At 39.0% G+C, this 25,642-nt stretch overlaps 1 protein-coding gene across 3 annotated transcripts in view; it reads right to left on the bottom strand.

The window, feature by feature from the left end:
• Window positions 1-13,188, bottom strand: part of Rps6ka3 (ribosomal protein S6 kinase A3) — a 119,099-nt gene extending 105,911 nt beyond the window's left edge. The window contains exon 1 of one of the 3 annotated variants that reach the window (XR_008721110.1): window positions 12,843-12,955. Coding sequence is in view for 1 of the 3 variants with exons in the window: in XM_055615716.1 (XP_055471691.1) it covers window positions 12,843-12,911 (69 nt within the window). In the remaining 2 variants the exon portion in view is untranslated. Of the gene's footprint in view, window positions 1-12,842 lie in introns of all 3 variants that reach the window. The other 2 variants (XM_055615716.1, XM_055615715.1) reach the window with 2 other exon arrangements.
• Between the last annotated feature and the right edge of the window lie 12,454 nt (window positions 13,189-25,642).

Genomic DNA, 25,642 nt, shown 5'->3' with positions numbered 1-25,642 from the left:
GCCACATTTACTGAAATACATACCTACCTAGGGGCTTCTATAAGACATGCTAAGTAATGTTTAGACAGCCTCCTCCTCACTTCAAATACGAGACACTTTGTTTCACTGGTAATAGAGCTCTTTAGAAATCTCAAAGCATTTTCTCATGTACTATGAAATACTTTTACTCTGGACAGCTTAGAAATACTATATGAGAGATGGGCAATGATGGTGGTGGCACATGTAATCCCCACACTTGGGAAGCACAGGCAGGCAGCTCTCTACAGAGTGAACTCCAGGATAGCCAAGGCTATACAAAAAACCTTGTCTCAAGAAAAACAAAAACAAAAATAAAAAAGCTGTATGTGCAAAGCAGTAGTAATTTTTACTGCCTTTTCTAAGTACATAAACATTGTCTCTGTTATGTACAGCATTCTTAGTTCATGCCATCATCATGTCCTCTACTGGCCTCCTCAGTGAGAGGGCTTTACATATAGGAGAGGGTGTCTATCTTTCTAGGTCATTAACCTCCTTAGATCCTCACAGATACAGCCACTTATGCAAACCACCTGGATGCTTTCTGCACTGCAGATGATTTCATCCAGATGGAATCACTCATCTGGACATTCTCAATTCAAGCTGGCCAACTCTGTGGAAATTCAATGCAACTGGCAATCTGAGACTTGGGTTTGAATTGTTGCTCCTGTTAACTAGCTGTGGAATCTCATGAGCAGTTTATTTCCCTTGGGCTTCAATTTGCCCTGCTTTTAAGATAAGAATAATTATATACCCCATTCCAGTTAATATATACTGAGTACCTAATCAAAGGGTAAATTTGAGTGTTCACATTCACCTACAAGAAAAAGAGTAGTGACCTTGACATACTCCACATGACTTGATTATAGTAAGGTCTTTCCCAAGTTTTTTCTTTACACCAAGGACTGAATTTTGCAAATTTACAAACTAAAGTTAAGGCAAATTGATTTTAGTATTCTGACAAAGCAAACTTAAAATGAACAAATACAACAGAAAAACAGTCCAGTCTTTACACAGAGGTTTTTAAAAACTGACTTTTAAAGAAGTTTTGAAATAATCACTTTTAAATTATGTATGTTGTGGATAGAAAAAAATGAATTTTAGTGAAATAGAATGTTCTGACCTGGTCTCAATGTGTGTGTGTGTGTGTGTGTGTGTGTGTGTGTGTCACGGTCTATTTACACAGTCTTTGCTGTCTTTGAACTCATAGATTTTCCTGCCTCTGCTTTCCTAGTTCTGGGATTAAAAGTGAGCATCGCATCTTACCCAGGGTCTTCTTTCTTGTTTAGGTTCTTTAGGAGTACAGATTTTAGTATGTTTATTCTATATTATATGTCTAATATCCAATTATAAGTGAGTATATATCATGTGTGTCTTTCTGCTTCTGGGTTAGCTCACTCAGGATGATCTTTTCTAGTTCCCACCATTTACCTGCAAATTTCGTGATTTCCCTGTTTTTAATTGCTGAGTAATATTCCATCGTGTCAATGTACCACAATTTCTGTATCCATTTCTCAGTTGAGAGACATCTGGGTTGTTTCCAGATTCTGACTTTTACGAATAGAGCTGCTATGAAAATGGTTGAGCAAATGCCCTTGTTGTATACTTGAGCATATTTTGGATATATGCCTAGATTTTCTGAGAAAGCACCAGATTGATTTCCAAAGTGGTTGTAAAAATTTACATTTCCACCAGCAATGGAGGAGGGTTCCCCTTTCTCCACTTCTTCTTCAGCATATATTGTCACTTGAGTTCTTGATCATAGGCATTCTGATGGGTGTAAGGTGAAATCTCAGGGTCATTTTGATTTGCATTTTCCTGATGACTAAGGACACTGAGTATTTCTTTAAGTATTTCTCTGCCATTCGGTATTCTCTATTGAGAATTCTCTGACATCTGAAGAGGGATAAATCAGGGAACAAGACAGGAGTCTTCCACAGTGAGCCTCTGAAAGACTCTATCCAGCACGACTCATAGCCAAACTTTGGGCAGAGTGCAGGGAATCTTATGAAAGAACGGGGAAGATAGAAAGATCTGGAGGGGACTGGAACTCCACAAGGAGAGCAACAGAACCAATAAATCTGGGCTTAGGAATCTTTTCTGAGACTGATACTCCAACCAAGGACTATACATGGAGATAACCTAGAACAAGGCCCTGCACAGATGTAGCCCATGGCAGCTCAGTCTCTAAGTGGGTTCCCTAGTAATGGGGAACAGGAACTGTCTCCGACATGAACTCAGTTGCTGGCTCTTTGATCATGTCCCCCTAAGGGAGGAGCAGCCTTACCAGGCCCCAGAGGAAGACAATGCAGCCAGTCCTGATGAGACCTGATAGGCTAGGGTCAGAGGGAACGGACCTCCCCTATCAGTGGACTTGGGGAGGGGCATGGATGAAGAAGGGTAAGGGAGGGTGGGGTTGGGAGGGGAGGAGGGAGGTGGTTACAGCTGGGATACAAAGTGAATAAACTATAATTAATAAAAAATAATAAAAATAAAAAGGTGAGCATCATAACACCTGGCTGGGTCCCAGCTTTCATACATAGAGTAGAGCTAAATTGTTCTTAGCTCCAAAATTCTACACTAAATTAAAATGTAAAAGTTTTAAGTTCCAAGACACTTAAGTCCACTTCTTATGTGGCACAACAGAATGTACAGAATACATTCTGTTTTAAGATACCATGCATTTTTCCCTAAATAACACAAAATGTAACCATGTATTTTTCTGCCCTATTTTTATTCTTTTGTACTTCTTTCCACAAGCAGAAGCAACATTTTGATAGCCAAATAGTCTCATTGCTTCAAAAGGAAATGCCACCAGAAAAACTACTAAAGAACAGAATGAATTGTGAGTATACATTACTTAATTTTAAAGAGGATTATAAAAGATCATCAGTATAGGAAACAGTTAGTTGTGAAAACGTATCAAATGTATTTTATTTAGAAAAAAATGTCTTAGCCTATTCATTTCAAAATACAAATAAGTAGAAGAATGGAAAACAACAATGAACTAGAAGGGGGGTTCTATTTGTACAAATCCTATGATCTATATGACTATACTGGTCTATATAGTAGACAATAAACATAAGTGACTATTTAAATTAAACTAAAAATTCAGGAGTGGATGATAGGGCAATTTCCTAGCATATGTGAAACCCTGTGTTCCATTCCCAGAATTGTTCAGTCACAGAAGACTGTATTTCAAGTGTGTAATAACCCACTATTATTATATTTAACAATGCTGAGCTGTTTGTGTTTGTGGTGGGGATTGGGTTGTAAGTGCATGTAGATGCCCACAGATGCAGAAGGCAACAGATCCCCAGGAGTTGCAGTTACAGTTGGTTGTTAAGTCCCTCACAGACATTGCTGCTAGACACTGAAATCCAGTCCTCAGGAAGAGCAGCACTCTTAACTGCTCAGCCACTTCCCCATCACCTTTCAGTTTTTTTCATAAAATTAAATTTATCTTTGGGTGTGTGTACAATGTGTGTGTGTGGGGGGCTTGTGCATGTGTGAAGAATGTAGCTTATAAGTATGGGCCAAAGTTCACATGTGGAGATCAGAGGACAATCTCTGAAATTCTGCCCCTTTCCTTCTTTGTGGCTGACTCTCTGTTGTTTTTCCTCTGCATAATAAGCCAGGTCATCTGGCCTTTGAGTTTCAGGGAATTCTCCCTGTCTCTGCCTTCCTTCTCCTGGTAAAGTGACAGAGTTTAAAATGCTCATGCTACAAATCTGGATTTTGCATGGGCTCTGCAACTCCAAACTCAGGTCTTCATGACAACTGTTTTTATCCACTGAACCATTTAGATCCATTTTTTTTTCTCCAGTTAAGATGAAGTCTCACATAGCCCAGGCTGGTCTCAAACTTGATATATGTTGTTCAGGATGACCTTGAACTACTCATGCTCAGGCCTCCACCTTCCATTCACTAGTATTATATGCATGTCCCACTATACTCAGCTAGCTTCTCATTATTTTATAGTGTTAAAAATGTTAAGTGTTAAAGTATTAAAATAATAAAACAGTTGCCTCTTTCCTCAAGTGTAAAGAAAAAAATAACATTTTAACTGTGAGGACTTTACTATAGGTTTTATGAGATTTCTAGAACAAAGGTTTCTTTCCAACCATTGCATGTAAGATGCAGTTCAATTTATTAGTGCCAAAATGGTCTTTTGCTTTAAGCTATTATTTGGTACCTGCTTCTAACACATATCATATGACTGAATTAAGTTTCCTATAACAAGCTTTGTGAACCAAAAAACTTAGAGCTAAGCCCACAGAAATCCAGATGACCAGGTCAGATTTAAAGATCATCGCATATAAGATGACGATACAAAAATCAACTTATATGGTCAACAAAACATAATCAATACCTAAAGGAAGAGACTGTATTAGCTAACATGGAGAGAAACTCTCTTTAACTCACTTTGGCTATACTACTACTACTACAGGATAGAAGAATGAGAAAATCTAAAAGTGCTTTTGGATTGACATCTAAGTGTAGAATAACTCATATCAGGGAAACCAGGGATATCTTCCAAGAACAAAACTGGAGTCACAGAGTAGAAACCTGACTCCATGTGGGGAGATAGGCTAGCTTTCTACTTTAGAGCTAGCTGCCTGGTCACTACTTCATTCACATTCTATTTTCTTTTCTTTATTTCTTTATTTTTAAACATCTATTTTTTCATTACAATTTATTCACTTTGTATCCCCACTGCAGCCCCCTTTCTCTTCTCCCCCATGCCCTTTCCCTAGTTCCCTGATAAGGGAGGACCTCCTCCCCTTTCTATCTGACCCTCGCCTATCAGGTCTCATCAAGGCTGTCTGCATCATCTTCCTCTGTGGACTGGTAAGGCGGCAACCCCCAGGGGGAGGTGATCAGAGAGCCAGCCACTGAGTTCATGTCAGAGACAGCCCTTCTATCCCTTGCTAGGGAAACCATTTGGAAATTGAGCAGCCTATGGGCTTCCTCTGAACAGTTGTCCAGGTCCTCTCCATGCAAGGTCCTTGGTATTTTCTAGCTGACATCTTTAAGAGAAGGCAGTAAATAGAGCCATTTTGTTATGGTATACCAAAACAAGAATTAACATTTAATATTAGGTAATATGTCTAATAAATACCGATCCTCTAGCTATGTCTACATCAACATGCAGGTTACATAAGTCCCCCAGATAATGTGAGTTGTTTATAGATGATGTCAAGTTGCAATAAAAAAGTTGGATACCCCTGGTGTACATAATGGCCAGAGCCTAACAAAAGGTTGAATTTTTTTTCTTTTACATTATTTGGTGAATTATAAAAATGAAGTCGAAATATTCCCATGTTAAAAATAGCTCCATCTAAATATTATTAACCCTAGTTTTCTACTCTCTAGTAATTGCAAGTTAGAAGCAGTTAATTTACAAAAAGCGTAATGTGAAGTGGCAGGGAGATTAACAGAAGAATAAAGTGGCATATGATAAAACAAAACAAAACTTTTTTTTAAGTTGGGCATGGAGGTGCACCTATAATCTAAACAGTTTGAAAGCTGAGGCTAGAGGATCAGCAGTTCTAGGCCAGCCTAGCCACACAGCAAATTTGAGGCCAGCATGGACTACATTGAGACTCTTTCTGAAAAACAGAAAGTAAAAAATTAAGAAGTATGAATACCTGAAAAATTTAAAGGAAGTTAATGTAGGCAGTCATTTAATAAAGGCTTGAACTTAGAGAACTATATAACTAATGATTATCAGAAATTGAAAAAAATTTAAGATATTTTATTTAAAAATTGTGATGTTTTTAACATTTATTTATTTGCTGGGGGAGAGTAGCACAAGCATGTCATAGTGCACATGTGCTATGGCATACACGTGTGGAAATCAGAGAACAGTTTATATGAACTGGTTCTATCGTTCTTCTATATGCATCCCAGGATGCAATCAGGTTACTCGGGCTTGGTGAGTAAGCACCTTTACTTTACCCACTGAGACATCTTGTTGGCCTTAAGTCGTACGTAAATTTTAGTTCACTACGGAGCTGGAAATTTATTGTACAAATTATATTGTAATTAAAAACGAAATGAAAATTTTCTTGACAAAGCCAAAAGCTTCAGAACAGTCAACTGAAAATAGGAGTTCTTTTCTGGGCAACACTGAATCAAGTTACAAGCTATTGAACTTTCTGAAACTGTTCTGTAAAACGCTTGCATTGTTTGAGATTCCAATAGGTGATTCGTGAAAACAAGGTTCTGACATCAAGTCTCAAATACTGTTTTTGTTGTTTTCCTTGTTTGTTTTATAAAGACAGGATTTCATTATGTACCCCTGGCTCACGTACTGTTTTGTAGTTTCACTGTGTACATAATTTTAAAAGTTCTCAGAAATTCTGTAGTAAATATATTCCACATTTTTTAAACTACTGATGTTATGTGTTCTTATTTGGGGGGGGGTTGATTGCTGGGATATATATATATATATATATCATATACAAATGTACATATATAGTTATACACACAAATATATTTATACATTTTCCTTAATAACAACGCCAGAGGCTCTGGAAATTTTAACAGTGTCTCTGGATTCTTCTTTGTAAACTACTCTATAGTATATAAAGTTTTTAAAATATGAATACCACACAAAGACAAAATCCAAAGGGTTATATTTCTAGACAGGAAATCCTATTTATTCATGGCCTATTCAAGAACCAAAATAAATGTGCTTACAGTAATGGGAAGGGAGCTGTGCTATATTAATTTCCTTAAATGTAAAATGAACAAGAACTGATTAACCCTAAATTATAAAAAGATACACATCTTTTCATACCTTGTCTTGGCATACTTTAGAAAGTAAAAATTGTACTATTAATGCTATATATTGACTTTAACCATTTCTATGCAGGTTATCCTGTATTTCACGGATAAGACACCATCATGTAAGGTCTACTATCATTTTATTTATCTGTAAGAAGAAAACTGGCACGTTAGTTTATGACACACCTTCTAATTTAACAATTTTAAGATGTAAACACACTTTTTTGTCCTCCTTTTCCTTACATGTCCCTCATGATACTCTTTGTTGGTTTTTATCCTTCAAAGATAATGTTTGGAAAGAATAATACAAAAAGGACAAGACTGAAGAGATTTCTGTTTATCTTACCCTGATATTCAGATATTATAATGATTCTGTTTTAAGGATCAACCAAGTAATTTTACCTACATTACTTAAATCTGAAAAAAAATCCAAGACAGTTCTTTGAATAATTTATAAGTATAGTTAATAAATACAAATCATAGAGTATACAATTATTTTAATACAGTATCATTTCATTTAATTCTCATCACAACTCTAAATTCACTATTTTTATGCTTAATTTGAAGATTCAAGGATAGACACAGTAAATAAACTTGATAATTGTTAGAAAGATATTAAGAAAGGCCAAGACTTAAAGCACAGGTCTTTAGAACTCCAAGTTTTTTTTTTTTTGTTTGTTTTGTTTTGTTTTTAAACCACCTTTGAATGAAGGAAATGATTTCACTAAAAGTTTCTTCTAAATTGCAAGGTGGTAAAGCTAAAATTCTTAACTGCAAATAATAACCAGTGAATTCACTGAAATAGATCAAATACGGTAAAATTCATTATATGTTATATGAGCATATTTTCTTCTGAACTTGTTTTATAATCTGTGCATAGGGTATTTGTTGAATGTACTTATTTTGTTAATTCCTGACACGTTTTACTTAGCAAGTAAGATTTATTGTTTATATTTTTCTTTTGTGTTTATGCTTTTTGGTATTAAACTGATAAATCAGACTGAGCAGCTGATGTTTGCTCCAGATTCATGGTATAAGTCACTCTGTTAAATTTAAAGAACACATTGGTGGGTACAAGGATGTGTTAATACTAAGTATTAGAACATAGTCACTGATTTTTTTTCTATGAATTCAGAGAATGGGATTTAAATATACACAACTGTATTTTAATGCTTAAAATGTATTTTTCACTAAAGCACATTAACAATTAAACACTATTATACTTATGTATCATTAGAGACTCAACTAAATGTTACATTTAATTACAATTCATTACAATCTGAACTACTGAGACTAAAGCATCCAATTTGCAATGAGTGAATAGGCCCCTCTGACTTTACTCATCATTTATAGCATGGCATTACACACGTCCTTGAACATGGAAGGGTAGAGGAAATCTTGCTAATGTGACAATAGTATAAATTTTTTAGTAGATGATAAGTAAAGGTAAACTTTAAGAACAATTTTGCAATTCAGACTTCAGGATAACTACTTTGTTCCACTTCTGTTTATTTAACAACTTACCAAGTCTTGGGTTCAGGAGTATATATCTAAATTATGTCATCTTTCTTATATAAAATTAGGATACACCAACTGTGATTTCCAGAAGGAAAGAAAAGGCCAAATGTGCCTATATTTGCTTCTGTGAATAAATATTTTTATCTCTTTACCTTACAGTTCAAAGTAATATGGGAAGTTTCACATTTTAGATACACTCTACTAATAAAGGATCCAGCTGCCAAAATAAAACAGGTTTTTAGACTTTCAAAAACTGCTGTCCTGTATCAGAATTACTAAAAACAATCAAGTATTTAGTAATGTGTCACAGTTACTTGACGGTTAACATGAAGCAATACCTCTTCCCGCCTTAGATCTTCCTTAGGTAAAAAAAAAAAAAAAAACCCTGAAAAGTGGTAAAAATGAAACAGAAAATGGAAAAGAACTTAATATAATACTTGTTCAAAGTCAATCATCATAGATGAACAAAAACAAACATTTTCCTGACAGGTAGAACATAAGAAACCTATATAATACTTACTAGAAAGTTTATACTATATTATATGAAGGATTCTGTATAATTTTTTTGAGGTTAAAAATGGTTGCATGTTCACTAAAGATGATCTACAACACAAAGTTCTTATTTTTTGCTATCAAATACAGTATTAAGCCTGTTAAATAGCTGTTATTTAAAGGGAGGCAAGGTGACTATTTTTATGCAACACATTGTATAAAAAACATTGGTCCTATAATATACAATATACTGCACTGTAACTATTTTTAAAGAGCAAAAATAACCTTCACTTTATTACCTTGTACATTGTTTCTATTAGATTTGCATTTATCCCAATTTCATCCACTTTATTACTTTGTACATTGTTTCTATTTACTTTGCATTTATCCCAATTCCACCCACTAAAGAAAGCCATATACTTTAAGTTAGGCTTGTCATTTAGTGTTATTTGTCCCTGACAGCAGTGTCAATGGATTTGTAGAAGAAACAGAATTCCTCTATATCCACCCTCTAAACAGTCAAATACCAAGAAAAGAGAAAAAAAAAAAAGAAAAGAAAAGGTACTTGCAACTTTAAGTAACCCATTAAGGATTTCTGAATTTATCTAATTATTTAGGAAGTGATTTTGATTTTTTAATCTTCTAATAATCCTGACTTTGCTTACATAGTACTACATTATCCTAAATTTGCCTTCAACATTTGGCCTAGTTCTAGCCTAACATGCTGTGACCTACGTTTGAGTTCAACCACAAGGGTTTTTTTGTTGTTGTTTTATTTTGAACACCATGAGACTGTGTGAGGTCTTAACGCAGGAAGTGTGTGAAAGAATAAGAAACTGCCTGTGTTTTTAGAGGCACTCAGGTCTTCTAAAATTGTTCATATTTAATGAGGAATTAAAATGATAAGAACAGAGCTAAGAGTCATAAGCACCCTATTCCCAACCTTCACAATTCATTTAGCAGATATTTATTGAGTTCATAATATGTATGTGCCAGGCATTCTGTTAACTGCTGAGGATTCAGAGAAATAAAGAGTTTGCTTTCAAGAGCTCAGTCTAACTAGTAATGAGACCATAAATGCAGTCCTATATATCTTTTAGCGTGGAGAGAAATTTTCTGATGCATCTGCTCAAGTAAATATTTCTTTAGAAACCCTGATGTTTCTCTGGTAAAACACAATTATTCCCTGATGTGAATCTACTGGGTAGGAGGTGGCATAATAATGGTATCAATATTAGATCTCTTTATGAAAACGCTCAACTCTTTTCTTACTGGTTTCAATATTTGAAAATCATATTAGAATTTTCTTGAAACAGCTTAACGACCAAAGGAAACAGTATCTAAAGGCAATTTGTTGAAGTCTACTTTTAATAAATCTAGGCAACCTCTGGCTCTGACATAGCTTATGCCAGAATAGTAAGAAATTTTTTAGAAATTGCAATATGCGAAATCTTATCCATCAAGTTTTGGGAAATGTCACACTAACTGATAAATACACATGATATATATTTATATAGTATATTTAGGCTTTGCCAACTCACATCTTATATTTGCTTATAAGAAACACATGATCTCTAAATATGAGCATGTGTATGCTTTGACTCTTTCCCAAAGCAAAGCACACAAATTGTATCTACCTTGCTTTAAATCATGGCTCTCCTATTGACTATTTATAATTTTGTGCTCTTAACTACTGAATTTAGTTTCCTAATCTGTAACAATGGGGACAATCCTCCCTGCTGGGTTATAGGGAGGATAAAATGAAACAGCATGTATATAGCACGGTATTTTTTCATATAGTAGATGCTAAATAAGTAGGCCTGTACTTTCTTTAGCTAAATCCATACTCTACAGAAAAAAGATGAAGTAAAATTTTAAATGATTTCTCCCTGCATATTGACATATGCCAAGGAAAAATGTGGATTAGCAATTTAACAACCAAAGAAACTATCTAAAGGCAATTGTTGAGGTATAGCTTTAATAAATTATTTAAAATATATCATTGGATTAATTTTGAATCATAATTATAATTGTGTGTATTTTAAAAAGCAGACTCGTAAACCAGGCATGGAGGCATATGCCTTTAATCCAAGTTCTTGGGAGGCAGCAGCAGATGGATCTCCCTGAGACCAAGGACAGCCTGGTCTACATAGTGAGTCCCAGGACAGCCTTGGCTGTCTCAAAAAAAAAAAAAAAAAAAAAAAAAAAAAAAAAAAAAAAAAAAAAAAAACCTAAGGAAAAAAAACCCTAAAATAAAAAGCAGATTATAAGCAAATACAATATTTTTGACAGGTGTGGTACTTTGGGAACAATTTTAAACACCTTTATAGATGTATTTTTTAAAGCATTTTTTTTCTTTAGGAAAAAATGAAGAGAATCCCTTGTCATACTGTTTTTCACACCAACCATTCAAATTATGGTTAAATATTCTAAATTTAACTTTGTTATTAAAGATTTATAGTATCATATTGGCTTTCAAATTTAAATAAAATTCTTGTATTCTTCCAGTCTTAAAAACACGATTTCTTTTTTCACACCGGGCTTTCCTTTGGGGGAAAAATGGCAACATATATCTATGTCTTTGCTATTTTAGAACAGTATTTATAAATTAAAGGCATTATCCAGTCGCAAAATATTAAGCATGGACTCGTAAGCTTTATTACAACTCTTCCTGCATTTAAGAAGAACAAGTAAATATTTTTGTATGGCTGTGGAAGAGACTGGGGAGAAAAATTTGAAAAAGGATTTGAACAGATTCCCTCCTCCTTCCCCCTCCCGGGGAATGTCAGTGTCCCTCATCTCACACCAAACTGAGCCTGAGTTTTACTGACGTAACCAGTAACCCTACCCACCTCTCACACTGCAGAGGCCGACAGGGGCAGAGGCTGCCGCCAAGTACACCACTCATCAGAGCCTGCCCCATTCCACCCCCGCGTTTCAGTCATGCTTTCCAGAAATGGGGTCACTCGCTCAGTAACTATTACACACACCCAGCCTATCATCCTGTAATCCCCTGAAGTCCGCTGCGAGGAGAGAAGGCAGCGAAAAGTCAAGAAAGAATAATCACAGACGCGCCACCATCAGGAACTGATTTTCCACTCTTGGAGAGGAGCGCCGATACCCTAGAATGGATCTTGTCTGCATTATTTTCTCAGATCTCGAGTTGATTCTGGGACAGGGGCAGTTGCGAGAAGCTTGGTGCTGGGATGTGTCCGCAGAGATTGTTTTGCCTTGTTTGGGTGTACTGTTTGGGGTTTTGACACAGGGGTGGATATCTCAGTGATGGTCACCAGATCCCGGGCGAGGAAAATCAGATAGCCCTTTACAGCGGCTGCTGATCTCCTTGAATTTCACCCGCTCACCTCCACGGACAGGAAACAAAGTTATACTCTGGGTCTTTCAACTCAGTGACCTCAAAAACACTGGCGTGGGGACAGGAGACGTCCCGGTTTTCTTTTGCAGCAGCAGAGAGCGCTGCGGCAGATGGTGGGGGGGGGTCTCCCTCCAGTCCAGTACCCCTTACTCAAAACCCTTACGGCTCTGCTACCCTGCCCCGAGTGCGCCCGTCTCCCTGCAGCAACCCCCACCCTCAGCCAGATTCAAGTCTTGGCTCCAGGGTGAACCCAACCCACTACCCCAAAGTCTTTTAAAATTCCAGAGAAACCCCTTGGAGCCGGCAGGGCCAAACTTCCCAACTCCCTGCCGGCTCTAGCTTTGCCTCCTGCTTCCCCCACGCAAAGTTGATTAAAACGGGCTCCTTGCAAAGCCTCAGCGCCCACTCCAAACCCCACGCGCCGCCACACTGGCAGCCCCCCACCAAAAGAAGAAAAAAGAAAAGAAAAGAAAAGCCGGGAGAGGTGAGCATGCGGGAGGAACAGGCAGACCGGCAAACCCCAACGACCTGAAGCAGAATCCCGCACTGGGGACAAAATGTGAGCAGGGAAAGGTGGTCGAAGGGGCTGCTCCGGGGAAGGAAGCTAGAGCCGGCGGGGGCGTGGGGAAGGGGCGCGCCCGGCTGCACTCACCTCAGCACTGTCGGAAGGGCTCTCCACAGCCATCTTCTGCCACGGGTCCGCCAGCTGCGCCAGCGGCATCTTCCCCCCCTCCCCGGCCCGCCGCCTTCACCGCCTCCTCCCTCCCCACCCGCCCCACGGCCGGCCCGGCTCCTTGGTTGTTCGAGCCGGAGGCAAGAGTCGAGAAGCGGTAGCCCGAGGAGCAGCGGCTCCCAAGAGTGAGCTCGACGCCAACACTGACCGCCCGGAACGCCCAGCGCTTGGCCACAGCCGCCCGCACTCCGAGCGAGAGCCTCAGCCTCGCGCCGCCGCCAGGCACCAGGGCTCGCCCCTTTCTTCCTCTCCTCCTTCCGCCGCCCGAACTGCGGCTCCGCCCCCCCACCTCCCCTCCCCGCCGGTTCCCGCTCCCGCTCCTAGCAGAACAGCGACCGTCGCGCGCACCCCCACTTCCGCTCACAACATGGCGTCTAAGTGATACCTGTCTCTCAGAGCCAGGCTGGGCCGCCGCCACCACCACCGCGCGCACCCAGAGGCGGGGCTGGGGCAGGACACGCCCCTGGGCCGCGGAGCTCCGTTCCTCCTCTTCCCCCCACCCTCCAATTCCTTCTCCCAAGCCTCAGCTTCTGGGCCTCGCCTACTTTCAGGAAGAACGTGCCCAAGAGATTTGTGGGCGTTGGCGGGAGGTGGCGGGGCGGGGGGAGAGAAATGGCCTATGCAGGAAGGATGAGAGGTTGGGTGCCTTTCACTGCCACGAGTCCAAGCAGGTTAGAGGCTCCTTGAGAATGGGAGAGCAGAGTGGTTCGCGCTCAAGCTCAAGCTGGAGAAGCTAGGCAAGGCGCTGGGGCTGCAGTCCCGTGCCAGCAGCCCTGGGCGGAGGCAGGAGGCGTCTTTCAGCCTTTCTCCTCCAGGGGTGCGCGTGGGCTCGCCTAGGTTCTGGGAACATCCCTTTCTGGCCAGCGACTCTACCTCTTGAGGGTCACATGCTGGGAATTCACCTGACCCCTTTCCTCCTGCTTGGACGGGTACTCGAGGACTCGAGAGGCTTGGTTCCTGGGAGCCAGCCTAGTGAAGGTTCAGCTCCCAGTTATATTCAAAGCTTTTTGAGTTGATACTCATATTAAATTTGTAGGATTTGGGGATTTTTTTTCCTTCTACCCTGCCCCCATCTTAATAACCCTTCCCAAGTGTGTAGAGCCCTCGAGTTTCAGCCCAGACTGTCACAACCCTCTCTTGCTACCTAAATATTCAAAGAGAAAACAGAGGTTCCTTAAGGTTAAATCTCTGCCCTTCTTGGCAGAGATTAAGAAGTTAGTAAAAATATCTTGTAGGCAGGAGCGCGGGGTTCCTGCTCCTCCGTTGACTTTAAATAAAAGATGAGTGGTTTTTTTTTTTTTTTTTTTTTTTTTTTTTTTTTTTTTTTTTTTTTTTTAAATCAAGCTGGTCGTAGGCGGAGGAAAAAGGGAGGGGAGGTTGTGACTCCTCCTCCTGCCCAAGAAGTGGAAGCCCTGGGTTAAGGGAACCCAATCCTCAGTAGGCGGCAACTGAGCCAAAGCATTTTAAGAGTTTGAGAATTAAGGCCTGGGCTCTCTGAGTGGGTTCCAGATTCAATCCCGGGTTCGTTGAGCCTGCTGTTTAGGCGCCGCTGAGTGTGCCAGGACAGAAATGTGTAAAAGTCGCTGGGATGAGTGGAAAGCTACTGCAGACCCTGGCTAATCGCCCTGCATCGGAAACACACACACTCAGGAGAGAGGGAGGGAGGGAGAGAGAGAGAAAGAGACAGAGAGACAGAGAGACAGAGAGGGACAGAAAGAGACAGATAGAGAACATGAATATCTCAGGATCCCAGGTCAGTTTGTCTTCTCAGTCCCTGAGGCCCATAAGCCTCCCAGGCTTGGCTACCACAGTGCGTCCCTCTGCTGTGCTCTTCCTGTATGTCTTGCATTTTAACAGACCCTTTAATCATCCCGGGAATCCAGACACCTGGACAGTGTCCCTTCAGCAGGTTGTGAGAATGACCTTAGAGACCCACGCCTGGCTGGCCAGGTCTGTGTGAGCTATGAAGATCAGCTGAGTAGTGGTGGCAGTGGCATATGCTTTTAATCCCAGCACTTGGGAGGCAGAGCAAGTGGATCTCTGAGTTCAAGGCCAGCCTGTGCTACAGAGTGCCAGAATAGCCAGGGCTACAAAGAGAAAACCCGTTTTAAAAAAACCGAAAAACCAAACAAAAACCCAAGCAAACAAGTAAGCAAGCAAACAAAACAAGATGAGATGATGTGCTACACCTTAAGAATATAAAGTATCTCGTCAATAATTTTGTATATACTATATTGAAATTACAATTCCCTTGTGTTAAATAAAATTTAGTTATATTAATTTCACTTTTGATTTACTTTGTGACAGAATCTCACCACCTACCCCAGGCTGTCCTCAACTGTATAATCCTCTTGCCTTTGTTTCCTGAGTACTGGGATTGCAAGTGTGCACCCACCCCCACAACTAGCTTCTGATTTTACCTTTAAAACCTACAAACTCACTGGACATGGTGGCTCACACCTGTAATCCCAGCACTCGGGGAGGCAGGGATGGGGATTTCTCTGTGAGTTCAAAGGCTGCCTGATCTACAAAGTGAGTCTAGGACAGCCAAGGCCACATAGAGAAACCCTGTCTCAAAAAACAAACAAACAAACAAACAAACAAACAAACAAAAATCTATAAACTCATCCTTACACATGGCATTTCTCGTTAAGCTTCATAGTATAGTTCTAAAGGACAGCAATGGTCTAGAATTCTCTTTTAACATTGAGCCTTTTATGACTGCCTACAGGTCCTATAACCTTAAAGTCAGAGCTTTAGATCCTGCTCTCTCTGTCTCTGTATCTCTCTCTCACACACACAGACACAGATACACATACACATCTCTGTGCAAAATCAGCAAAAAGGATTGATTCATTTATTTTCTAATCTACATACCTGATGTCTCAAGATCCAAACTACTGGAAAGTTACAGCTGAGAAAACAGCAAATTTGAGCAGAAAATCTGAACTAAATTTCCAAGAAATGGTTTCTAATGTATGACAGGACAACTAGCTTTAACCTCCTCTGCCCCCAGCAATTTTCTGCTGTAACTATAACCTTTGTGTACAAGTTTAAATGGACACTCATTTGACAAATTAACATTTGTCAAAAAACTGAATTAACCTCAGTCTGGAAAAGTTGCAACATGACTCATGTGGCTCATGGTACAATGTCCATTCAAAATTCACAGTTCTATACATATGGACCTGCCACCGGTATAGAAAACTCACAAAGCATAATTGTTGTCACCTCCAAGAAAAGGCTTTACCTTTTATATTATTTTCACAAAAGGAAAAGTTAAACAAATACTAGACACTTTCTTCTTTACAGAAAGAATGATATGATTTAGGTTCTTACATCACATAAGACAAGAGCTAAACAAAATGCATAGTAATGTATCTTTCATGTATATGATTTTTTTTAAACTTCTGAAATTAAAAAAAAAAATTATAAAGACCATGTACTCCAGAAGCAGAGTCAGGTGGATCTCTGTGAGTCTGAGGCCAACCTGGTCTGCATAGTAAATTCAGGCCAGCCAGAGCTACAGAGTAAGACTCCTTGTCAAATGAAAAACATGTCGAAATACAAACCTATAAGAAAGAACAAGAAAGATCTAGTTGATTATTTTATTTGAGAAAAGTCAAATACTTGAAAATGTAAGCATTTTCTCGTAGGTTCCTCTCCATATAGAAATTTCAATTATGAAAGGCATTAATAAAATCTATACAGAACAAGGGTAAAGGTATTCTACAATACAAACACATGAAATGCTTCCTTTAAAAAATTTGACTCATTTGGGTTCATGTATGATTGCAGGCATACATGTGAATGTCAGAAGACAACCTCAGGTGTCTGTGGTCCTTGCCTTCCACCTTCTTTGAGGGAGGGTCTCTCTTTGTTCTTCAGCACATGTGTGTGCTAGGCTAGCTGGCCTTTGACCTTCCAGGGATTCTCCTACATCTACCTATGGTATGGTGCCAGCTTTTACATCACTTCTTGGAATTGAAGCTCAGGTCCTCATGCTTGTGCAGTGAGTACTGTACTTGCTGAAACATCTCTCCAGCCCAAGAAGCACTTTCTGTAGCATTATTTCCATGAAGGTAGAATGGGGTCATGATAAGAGCAGAAACAGGCCCATATCCAAATTTCACATTTGTTTATCTCTCTAAGCTTCAATTTTGTTTAGAACATTGGCATATAATAGTTGCTCAACAGGTATTTGCAAAACAAGATTTGATTTCCTTATCTGAAATGAGAATAATAGTAATTGTCTCATAGGATGGTTGTGAAGATTAAATGGGGGACCATGTCTATAAAGCATTAAGCACATTGTCATTAGAAAGCCTTCAATAAATGGAGCTTTTTTTTTTAACCCATTTCATAAAGGTAGTATTCCTGAATACATAATGTAGCACTTGAAAGTTATATCTTTCCGTTTGTTAGGTGAGCATACTACAAATAGTATTGTAGTACTATTTCTTTAGGGCACTCATATTAACAAAAAAAGGGAGGGTACTGTGAGTAACTTCCTGTGGAATTCAAATAAAAGTATGTAGGGTAACCACCTGTTCTGTGTTTCAAGCTACATGTGTTGAAATGCAAATGATTACAGGTCAGTTGCCACAGAGGCTATGATCAAAACCTGTTTATAGAATGCTCAAAAGAAACTTACAAATGCCTGATTCAAAGTTAACAGCACCTGACTCATACTTATGGAGGGAACACAGGGGGAACAGGGTAATATGGAGTCTATGTCAGGCATGCTTTAATGTTTTCTTCTTTTATTGGTTTCCAAAATGTCTAATCCTTAGAGGTGTCATTCTGTTTTAGAGTCCTTTGAAGGGAAAACATTACAAAGCTTTGAGACTTGTCAAGGAACTGAGAAGCCATTCTTGAAGCATTAATAAGCTACTGTTTCCCTTCAGTTTTTGACTAGAGCAGAAAAGACCCTTGAAATGTTCTTGTCTATAAACACTAATTCATAAGAGGGACATAATACATTCAAACTTCATTTTACAACCAATATTAAAAATGGTTGCTTTAACTTTAAGTAAAAATCACAGTATAATGTGTTCCTTCAGAGGCCAGCATTTCTGTTGTATAACTATCAATTTACTGTGCTTGGTTAAAACAGTGGTTCTCATTTTTTTCCAGTTCATGAACCATTTTGAAGCAAAACCCCAAGGACCACCGGTTCCTATTCATCACCATGGGGGTGGGGGGAGGAAATTTAAAACGGAAAGAAAGAAAGAAAAAGAAATGTTTAAACATCATGAAAGTATTGTTTTAGAATGTGGCTGTTATTGTGGTTACTTTTGTGTTGTTAGAAAGATAACTTGAAGAAAAAAATCTGGGCTTTTTTTTTTTTTTTTTTTAAGAGATTTGGATTTAAACTCATCCATGACCAGTGCTCAACTGGAAGTGACATCATAGAATTAAATCGAACTCTACTATGTGGCTACTAACCAAATCCCAAATTTTTATGTTTGGGAAATATGCAACTAAAATCAGAAAACCATGTAAGTGAAGCAGTGTTAGATCAGGTCTGTTGCTCGGAAAATTGGTGACTGATTTAATTGTGCCATCTATGAATGAAGCACATTTTCTTAAAAAAAAAAACCACATTGATTATGATTTAGCAACATATTTAAACAGATAACTGGTGATAAAAATACTTTGGGTGTATAGCTACCAAAAGCATTATTTGAAAAACCTGAACATAACTTAAAATTTCTTACTAAGTAAGGGGTAAATTTTATAAATGGATTTATTTGAAAATGTAGTTAACCACACCTAATAAAACTGTGTACATTTAAATTGTTTATAGTTGTGCAAGAAATTTTGTGAAATGTTGCTTAGAAAACTGATACTCCAACCAAGGACCATTCATGGAGGTAACCTAGAACCCCTGCACAGATGTAGCCCATGGCAGTTCAGTCTCCAAGTGGGTTCCCTAGTAATGGGAGCATGGACTGTCTCAGACATGAACTCAGTGGCTGGCTCTTTGATCACCTTCCCCTGAGAGGGGTGCAACCTTACCAGGCCACAGAGGAAGACAATGCAGCCAGACCTGATGAGACCTGATAGACTAGGATCAGAAAGAAGGGGAGGAAAACCTCCCCTATCAGTGGGCTGGGGGAGAGGTATGGATGGAGAAAGGGAAGGGAAGATGGGATTGGGAGATAAGAAGGGAAGGAGCTACAGGGGGGATACAAAGTGAATGAACTGTAATTAATAAAAATAAAAAACAAAAACAAAAATTTGATGGCTGGTGCTATAGGTCAACGACAGAATGTTTTCCTGCCATGTGACAGGCCCTGAGTTCCCTTTCCAGTAAAAATTTAAAAAACAAAACAAAATAAAAAAAAAAAAAAACAGGTAGTTTGAAAGCAAAATAATGAAAAACTTCACACAAGTGTTAAGGGTTGAATGGTGCTACCTTACAGAAAGATCCTGAATTCCTAATTCCTACTACTTTAGAAAGTGACCACACTTAGTAATACTCTCTTTACAGGCTTAATGAATTAGCGAGAGGCCCTGCTTTTAGTGGATGGGCCTGTAATTCAACATAACCAGGGCCCTTATAGGAAGATAGTGGTGTGAACAGAGGCACAGGGAGAGTGCCATATAACAAAGGAACATGGAAATGATACATTTGCTATCCAAGGAATGTCAAAGCACCAAAACCTAAGGAGGGGCTAAGAAGAGGTTCCTACAGGTTTCAGAGGGAGTTAGAGTCTGTGCACTACCCTGATCTCAGGGTTCTAGCCTCTGAAACTGTAAGAAAATCTCTCCTTCCTCTTTCTTCTTTCTTTTCTCCAACTCCTCTTTTTCTCCTTCTCCCCATCCCTTCCTTCTCCTCCCTTCCTTTTCTTAGACAGGGCTTTTTTCTTTTGGATTAACTAAGGTTAGACTAGAGCCTTCACTGTCCTTATGCTCATTATCCTTCTGCATCAGTCTCCTGAATGAAGGGTGGACAGGGATTTGAATTCTTTTTTTTTTTTTTTTCGAGATTATAGTTACCTCATTTCCTCCTTCTCTTTCTTCTCTCCGAACCCTGCTATATATCCTTCCTTGATTTTCTTTTTTTTTTTTTTTCAAATTCATGGCCTCCTTTTTTTCATTAACTGTGTTACATATGTATATGTACATTTATTATTGAATACAACATTCTCAGTCTATATAATGTTACTTTTATGTATGTTTTCAGCATTGATCATTAAAGCTGTCCAGGTTGCAGTCCTTTTTTATAGCAGCACTAACTGTTTAATACAACCATGGAGGCATTTTTTGCTTATGTATTTGCAAAACATTGTCACTTTTGAAAACACTACACTTAGAATTTGAGATTTTCTCAAAGACAGTCTCTGACATGAACTAGGTTGACTGTTCCTTGATCACTTCTCCCTGGGCAGTCCTGATGGAACTTGATAGGCTAGGGTCAGACAGTAAGGGAGGAAGAACTCTCCTATCAGTGGACTAGTGTAGAAGGATAGGGAAGGAAGAAGGAGGAAGGACAGGAATGGGAGGAGTTGAGGGAGGAGGCTTCATTCAGGATACAAATAAATAAAAAAAGAATTTTAAAAGATTTTATCAATTAGCAGTTTTATCTTTGCAAGCAACAGGGGAAAATAACAACAGAGGACTATGTAAGATATTTTAAAATGGATTAGAAATATACTCCCCATTCATTTTTTTTTTGGGGGGGGGTTAAAGACAATATCAACAACATAGCCTCGACTCTTCTTTACAGGTCTCTGGAATCTGGAAAAATTTATAGGAAAAACTTCTCCCTCATATGGTATGGCACTATTATTAGACCAAATTAATATTAAATCTTTCCTTATATGAGGGCGGTCTGTCTTTGGATAGAAAAAAATAATAATTTTCTTCTTTTCCTGAGTTTTTGGAGGTTTGTGGAATCACCATTTGCTTAGTTTAACAAGTTAGAATTGTAGAGGTCAGGATTAGTGTGTGTGTGCTTAGGCTATATGAAGAAAGAAAAGAAGGGAGGGAGGTAGATGACAAGGGTATGTGAGGGCTCATCATACCATCCAACTCTTGTCCTCCTCCCATTTTTCTTCCACTTCCAGAATTATTGCACAATTAGAGCTTAATTCTACTTCCTAATCTAAGCACCTCTCTCTCTTTCTCTCTCTCTTTCTCTCTCTCTCTCATTTTTTTTGAGACAGGGTTTCTCGGTGTAGACTTGACTGGCCTGAACTTGATTTGTAGACCAGGCTTGCTTGGAACTCACATCATCTGCTTACCTCTGCCTCTGCCTCCCTGAATACTGGGATTAAAGGTGTGTGCCCCCTTCCCAGTAACTGCTTCTGAGGGTCCCTTCTATCTCTGCCCTGCTTGTCAAAGCATTTCTCACTAGCTCTCACCTATGGTCAAAGGATGCATTTTTTTTAAAATTTAGGCCTTTTAAAAAATTAATTACAGTTTATTCACTTTATATCTCACCTGTAGCTCCCTCCTTCCTCCCCTCCCAATCTCACCCTCCCTCTCTCCTCTCCACCCATGTCCCTCCCCCTGTCCATTGATAGGGGAGGTCCTCCTTTCCTTCCCTCTGATTTTAGCCTATCAGGTCCCATCAGGACTGTCTGCATTGTCATCTTCTGTGGCCTGGTAAAGCTGCTTCACGCTCAAGGGGAGGTGATCAAAGAGCAGGCCAATCAGTTCATGTCATTTAATTCTTTAAAATCCATAATGTTTTTCCATAAATCAAGATAAAAATCTAGTAGTTTTGCATAGACAGATCCTAGAAAAAGGAGAAAAGAATATGTTTTGGGGTTTGGAATTTCCATTAGATATTATAAGAAAATAGGATAGATGTTGTGAATCTTAGCCTGGAGAGATGAAGGCCAGATGAGCTGGCTCTCTTTTTCACTCCTGTAAACAAAGAATACATTTTGGAGCCCTTTATCTGACAGTGATACATAAAGACAGAAGAGTAGAAAACCAATTTCCAATTCCACTTGTTAGATTGGTTTCCATTAGTTTCAGACATAGCAAAAAAAAAATTTTGTTTCTTTTCTTTTTCCATTTTATTTTCTCTCCCTCCCCCTCCTCATGAGTAAACTCTTTTTAATATTTTATTTAATATTTATTATTTTATTTATCTATCTTTTAATATTTTAATTATTTTATTTTTAATATTTTGTGACAAAAATATCATACAAAATTTACCACCTTATTTTTTAAAATTTAATTTACATATTTATTTATTACAATTTATTCACTTTGTATCCCTGCTGCAGTCCCCTCCCTTATCTATTAAAAACAAATTTAGAGATGGCTCCTGTACCCTTTGCTGGGGAGCCCACTTGGAGACTGAGCAGCCAATGGGCTTCCTTTGAACAGGGAATCTAGGTCCTCTCCATGCATGGTCCTTGGTTGGAATATATGTCTGCAGGCTCCCTGGGCCCACGTATTTTGGCTCTGTTGTTCTCCTTGTGGAGTTCCTGTCCCCTCCAGGTCTTTCTATCTCCCTCTTTTTCCATAAGCATTCTGGCACTCTGCCCAAAGTATGGCTATGAGTCTTTGTATCATCTTATTTATTTTTAAGTGCATAACTCAGTAGTCTTAACTCACACTGCTGCAAAATTGTCATGATTTCCCCCCTTTTAAAAAAAATCTTTCAGCGCTTGAAACTTCACCCAGTAAAAAACTCCCCATTTGCCCCCCATCTCGGGCCCTGTTTGAGAACATGCTACTTTCCATCTCTGGGAATTCATCTCCTTTAGATACCTTATACAACTGAACAAATAGATTATTTGCTTTTTCTTTTGTGATTGGTTTATTTCACTTAGCACCATGCCCTCAAAGTTCATCCATGTTGCAGTATGTGACAGGATTTTCTTCTTTTAAGGTTAGATAACATTCCATTGCATGTTGTAACATCACACATACACAGAGAGAGACAGACAGACAGACAGACAGACACACACACACACACACACAGAGAGAGAGAGAGAGAGAGAGAGTGAGCTTCTGCCCCTAATTTCTCACACACAGTTGCTAAAACTCTTGTAACTTTTGTGAGGAGTAGTAAGGTGACTTTTAGTGGGGTCTGAATATTCTGAGAAGCTTGGAGGTTTCATCCTTACCATGCTCCAGGGAGAAGAGAGGGACTGGAGATTGAGTTAGGAACTGCTCATGCTTTATGCTGAAGCAGCTATTAAAATGCCCTAAGCTGTGGGGTTTGGAGGGTTTTCAGGTCGATGAACACATCCCTGTGCCGGGAGGGTCGTGCATCCCAATTTCACAGGGATAGAAGCTCCTGCAGTCACAGCACCTCTGTATCTTTTCTGACGGACTTTTTAATCTGGTGATTTACCCATATTCTCTCTAATATTATTTTAAGATAGCCTATCTTGTTAGCTTTGGATAATTCCATACATACATGAGGTGTGCTGTGATAATATTCACCGTCTACCCCTTCCCCTGACTCCTCCCATATCCACCCCCATCTCTTTCTGATTTTGTGACTTTTTTTAAAAAATATTTATTTATTATGTATACAATGTATGCCTGCACTCCAGCAGAGGGCACTAGATTTCACTATAGATGGTTGTGGGCCACCATGTGGGTGCTGGGAATTGAACTCAGGACCTCTGGAAGAACAGACAGTGCTGTTAACCTCTGGGCCATCTCTCCGGCCTATGACTTTTTTTTTAACAGAATACTTATTCCAAGTTGTGCTGCTCATATACTCATGGGTTTGTGGCTGTCCACTGGAGCATGGTCAACCTACCAAGGACCATACCTTTAAAGAACACAAACTCTTTTTTCCCTCAGCAGCTATCAACTATCAATAGCTCCTCACTTAGGATTAAAAAATATAACAGAAATGTCTCCTTTGTGGTTGAACACTCTATCAACGCTTATTCTCTTCACTGAGTCCACTTGTAATTTGCAACATTGATTGTAATAAACAGACTGTTTATTTTATTTATTCATTCATTAGTGAGAAAATGGTTTGCTTCTTTTGGTTATCATGAATAATCTTTTCTGAACATAAGTATGAAAATCCAGTTATATCCCTGATTAAATGGTAGATTACAAATCGTACACTAATGAGTTTGAGGCCAGTCTGTCTGCAAAGCAAGTCCAGGACAGCCAAGCCAAAACTTGTCTAGAAAAAAAAACAAAACAAAACCTTGAAACAAGAAAAACCAAATACCAAATCACACACTAAGCTTGTATCCATGTGTTGTGTAACAGTCTCTTCAGAGATTAAAACTTTCCATCCTACAGGGAAGAGCCTTAAGCACGGAGGTAAACAACTTAAAAATAAGCTATAAAATAGTTTCAAGGACTCCCTGAAATGGACCAGATTCACTATGCCCCTCCCTGCCAGAGTAAACAATAAAAAGCTGAGCTTTCAAGAAGATAGACTCTGAGACCAGCCCAGCTGGTCTGAAAGAAGCACAAACCAACAGAGATGCCTGGAAGAGGTTGGGACCAACTGAGGCACCTGTACAGGACCCCTCTCCAGCCCACTGAGATGCCTTCAGGCTGTGCAGTGTGCTCCATGTTCCTGTGTTTTGGGAGCCTATTTCATGCTGGGGTGGGTTTGGGTGATGCAGATGTCTTTGAGTGATTTCCATATTCCTGTAAGTAACCCCAATGAAACTCATGAACTTTGATGCTATTTGTACTTTGCTCTGTCATAGGTTCTCTAGCTGGGATGAATAGAAGTATGTGTTTCATCACCCTAGGAAAGATTTTGTCACAGACACAGTGCCAATTTGCAGCATGATTTTCCAGAGTTAATTTTTGACTATTTAAACAAGGGACAACCTGATGACTACCTTTAGCCAATAGAATGTGACGAATGCAATGTGGTACTGGTTTCAAGCCCAAACCATAGTAATACTGCAAACCTTTTCTTCCTTTCTTAGAGTCCACATGAACACAATTAGAGCAGAAATATTTAGGGAATAAAGAACACATGAGGTAAGACATTTTAGATGAGGCTCAAAACAACAACAACAACAAAAACAAACCACAAAAGTGTGAATGTTTAGCTAAGGACTGGACAGCTAACTACAAAGATATGAGTGGATCTAAAAAAGAGCAGAATAATTGTATATAAAAAAGCTGAATTCACCCCAAATTTCCATTTTATGAAATTTTAAGCCAACTAAGTGGTTGCTGCTATTTTTATTTCAAGGTAAGATCTCACTAAGTAGTTCAAAGTCATAATCTTCCATTCTTTGCCGGGATTATAGACTGATATGTCCCTTCTGGCTGGTTGTTGCTTTAAGCACATTGTAACTGTATTTGTTTCTTTTCCTGTTGTTGTGCTAAAATACTCTGACAAAAGCAATTTAAGAAAGAAAAGTTATCCTAGCTCACCATTTAAGGGTATGACCCATGAAGACAGGCAAGCAAGATGGCGGGATCTTGGTCACATTGTGTCCATAATCAGAAATAGGGAGCAATAAGCACATACTACTGCTCTGTTCCTTTTCTCCATTCATACCGATCAAGGCATGGCCTCCCAGATAGTTAAGATGGGTCTTTGGACATTAAGTAAACATAATCAAGATAATCCCAACAGGCATGCCCAGAGACTCTAGATCTTGTCAAGTTGACAACACTTAGCATCATACTACTTGCTAACTAAAGCATATAACTTGTCCTTTAAATGTGCATATTATGCTTCCAAAGCAGAAATCTCTTCTATATTGACTGACTCCGAATTATTTTCTTCATGCTTCATT

The sequence above is a fragment of the Psammomys obesus genome, unplaced genomic scaffold (genome assembly GCF_907164565.1).
Source record: "Psammomys obesus unplaced genomic scaffold, mPsaObe1.curated_primary_1811, whole genome shotgun sequence".
NCBI classification, from domain to species: Eukaryota; Metazoa; Chordata; class Mammalia; order Rodentia; family Muridae; genus Psammomys; species Psammomys obesus.
This window is presented reverse-complemented; position numbering and strand designations above follow the sequence as displayed.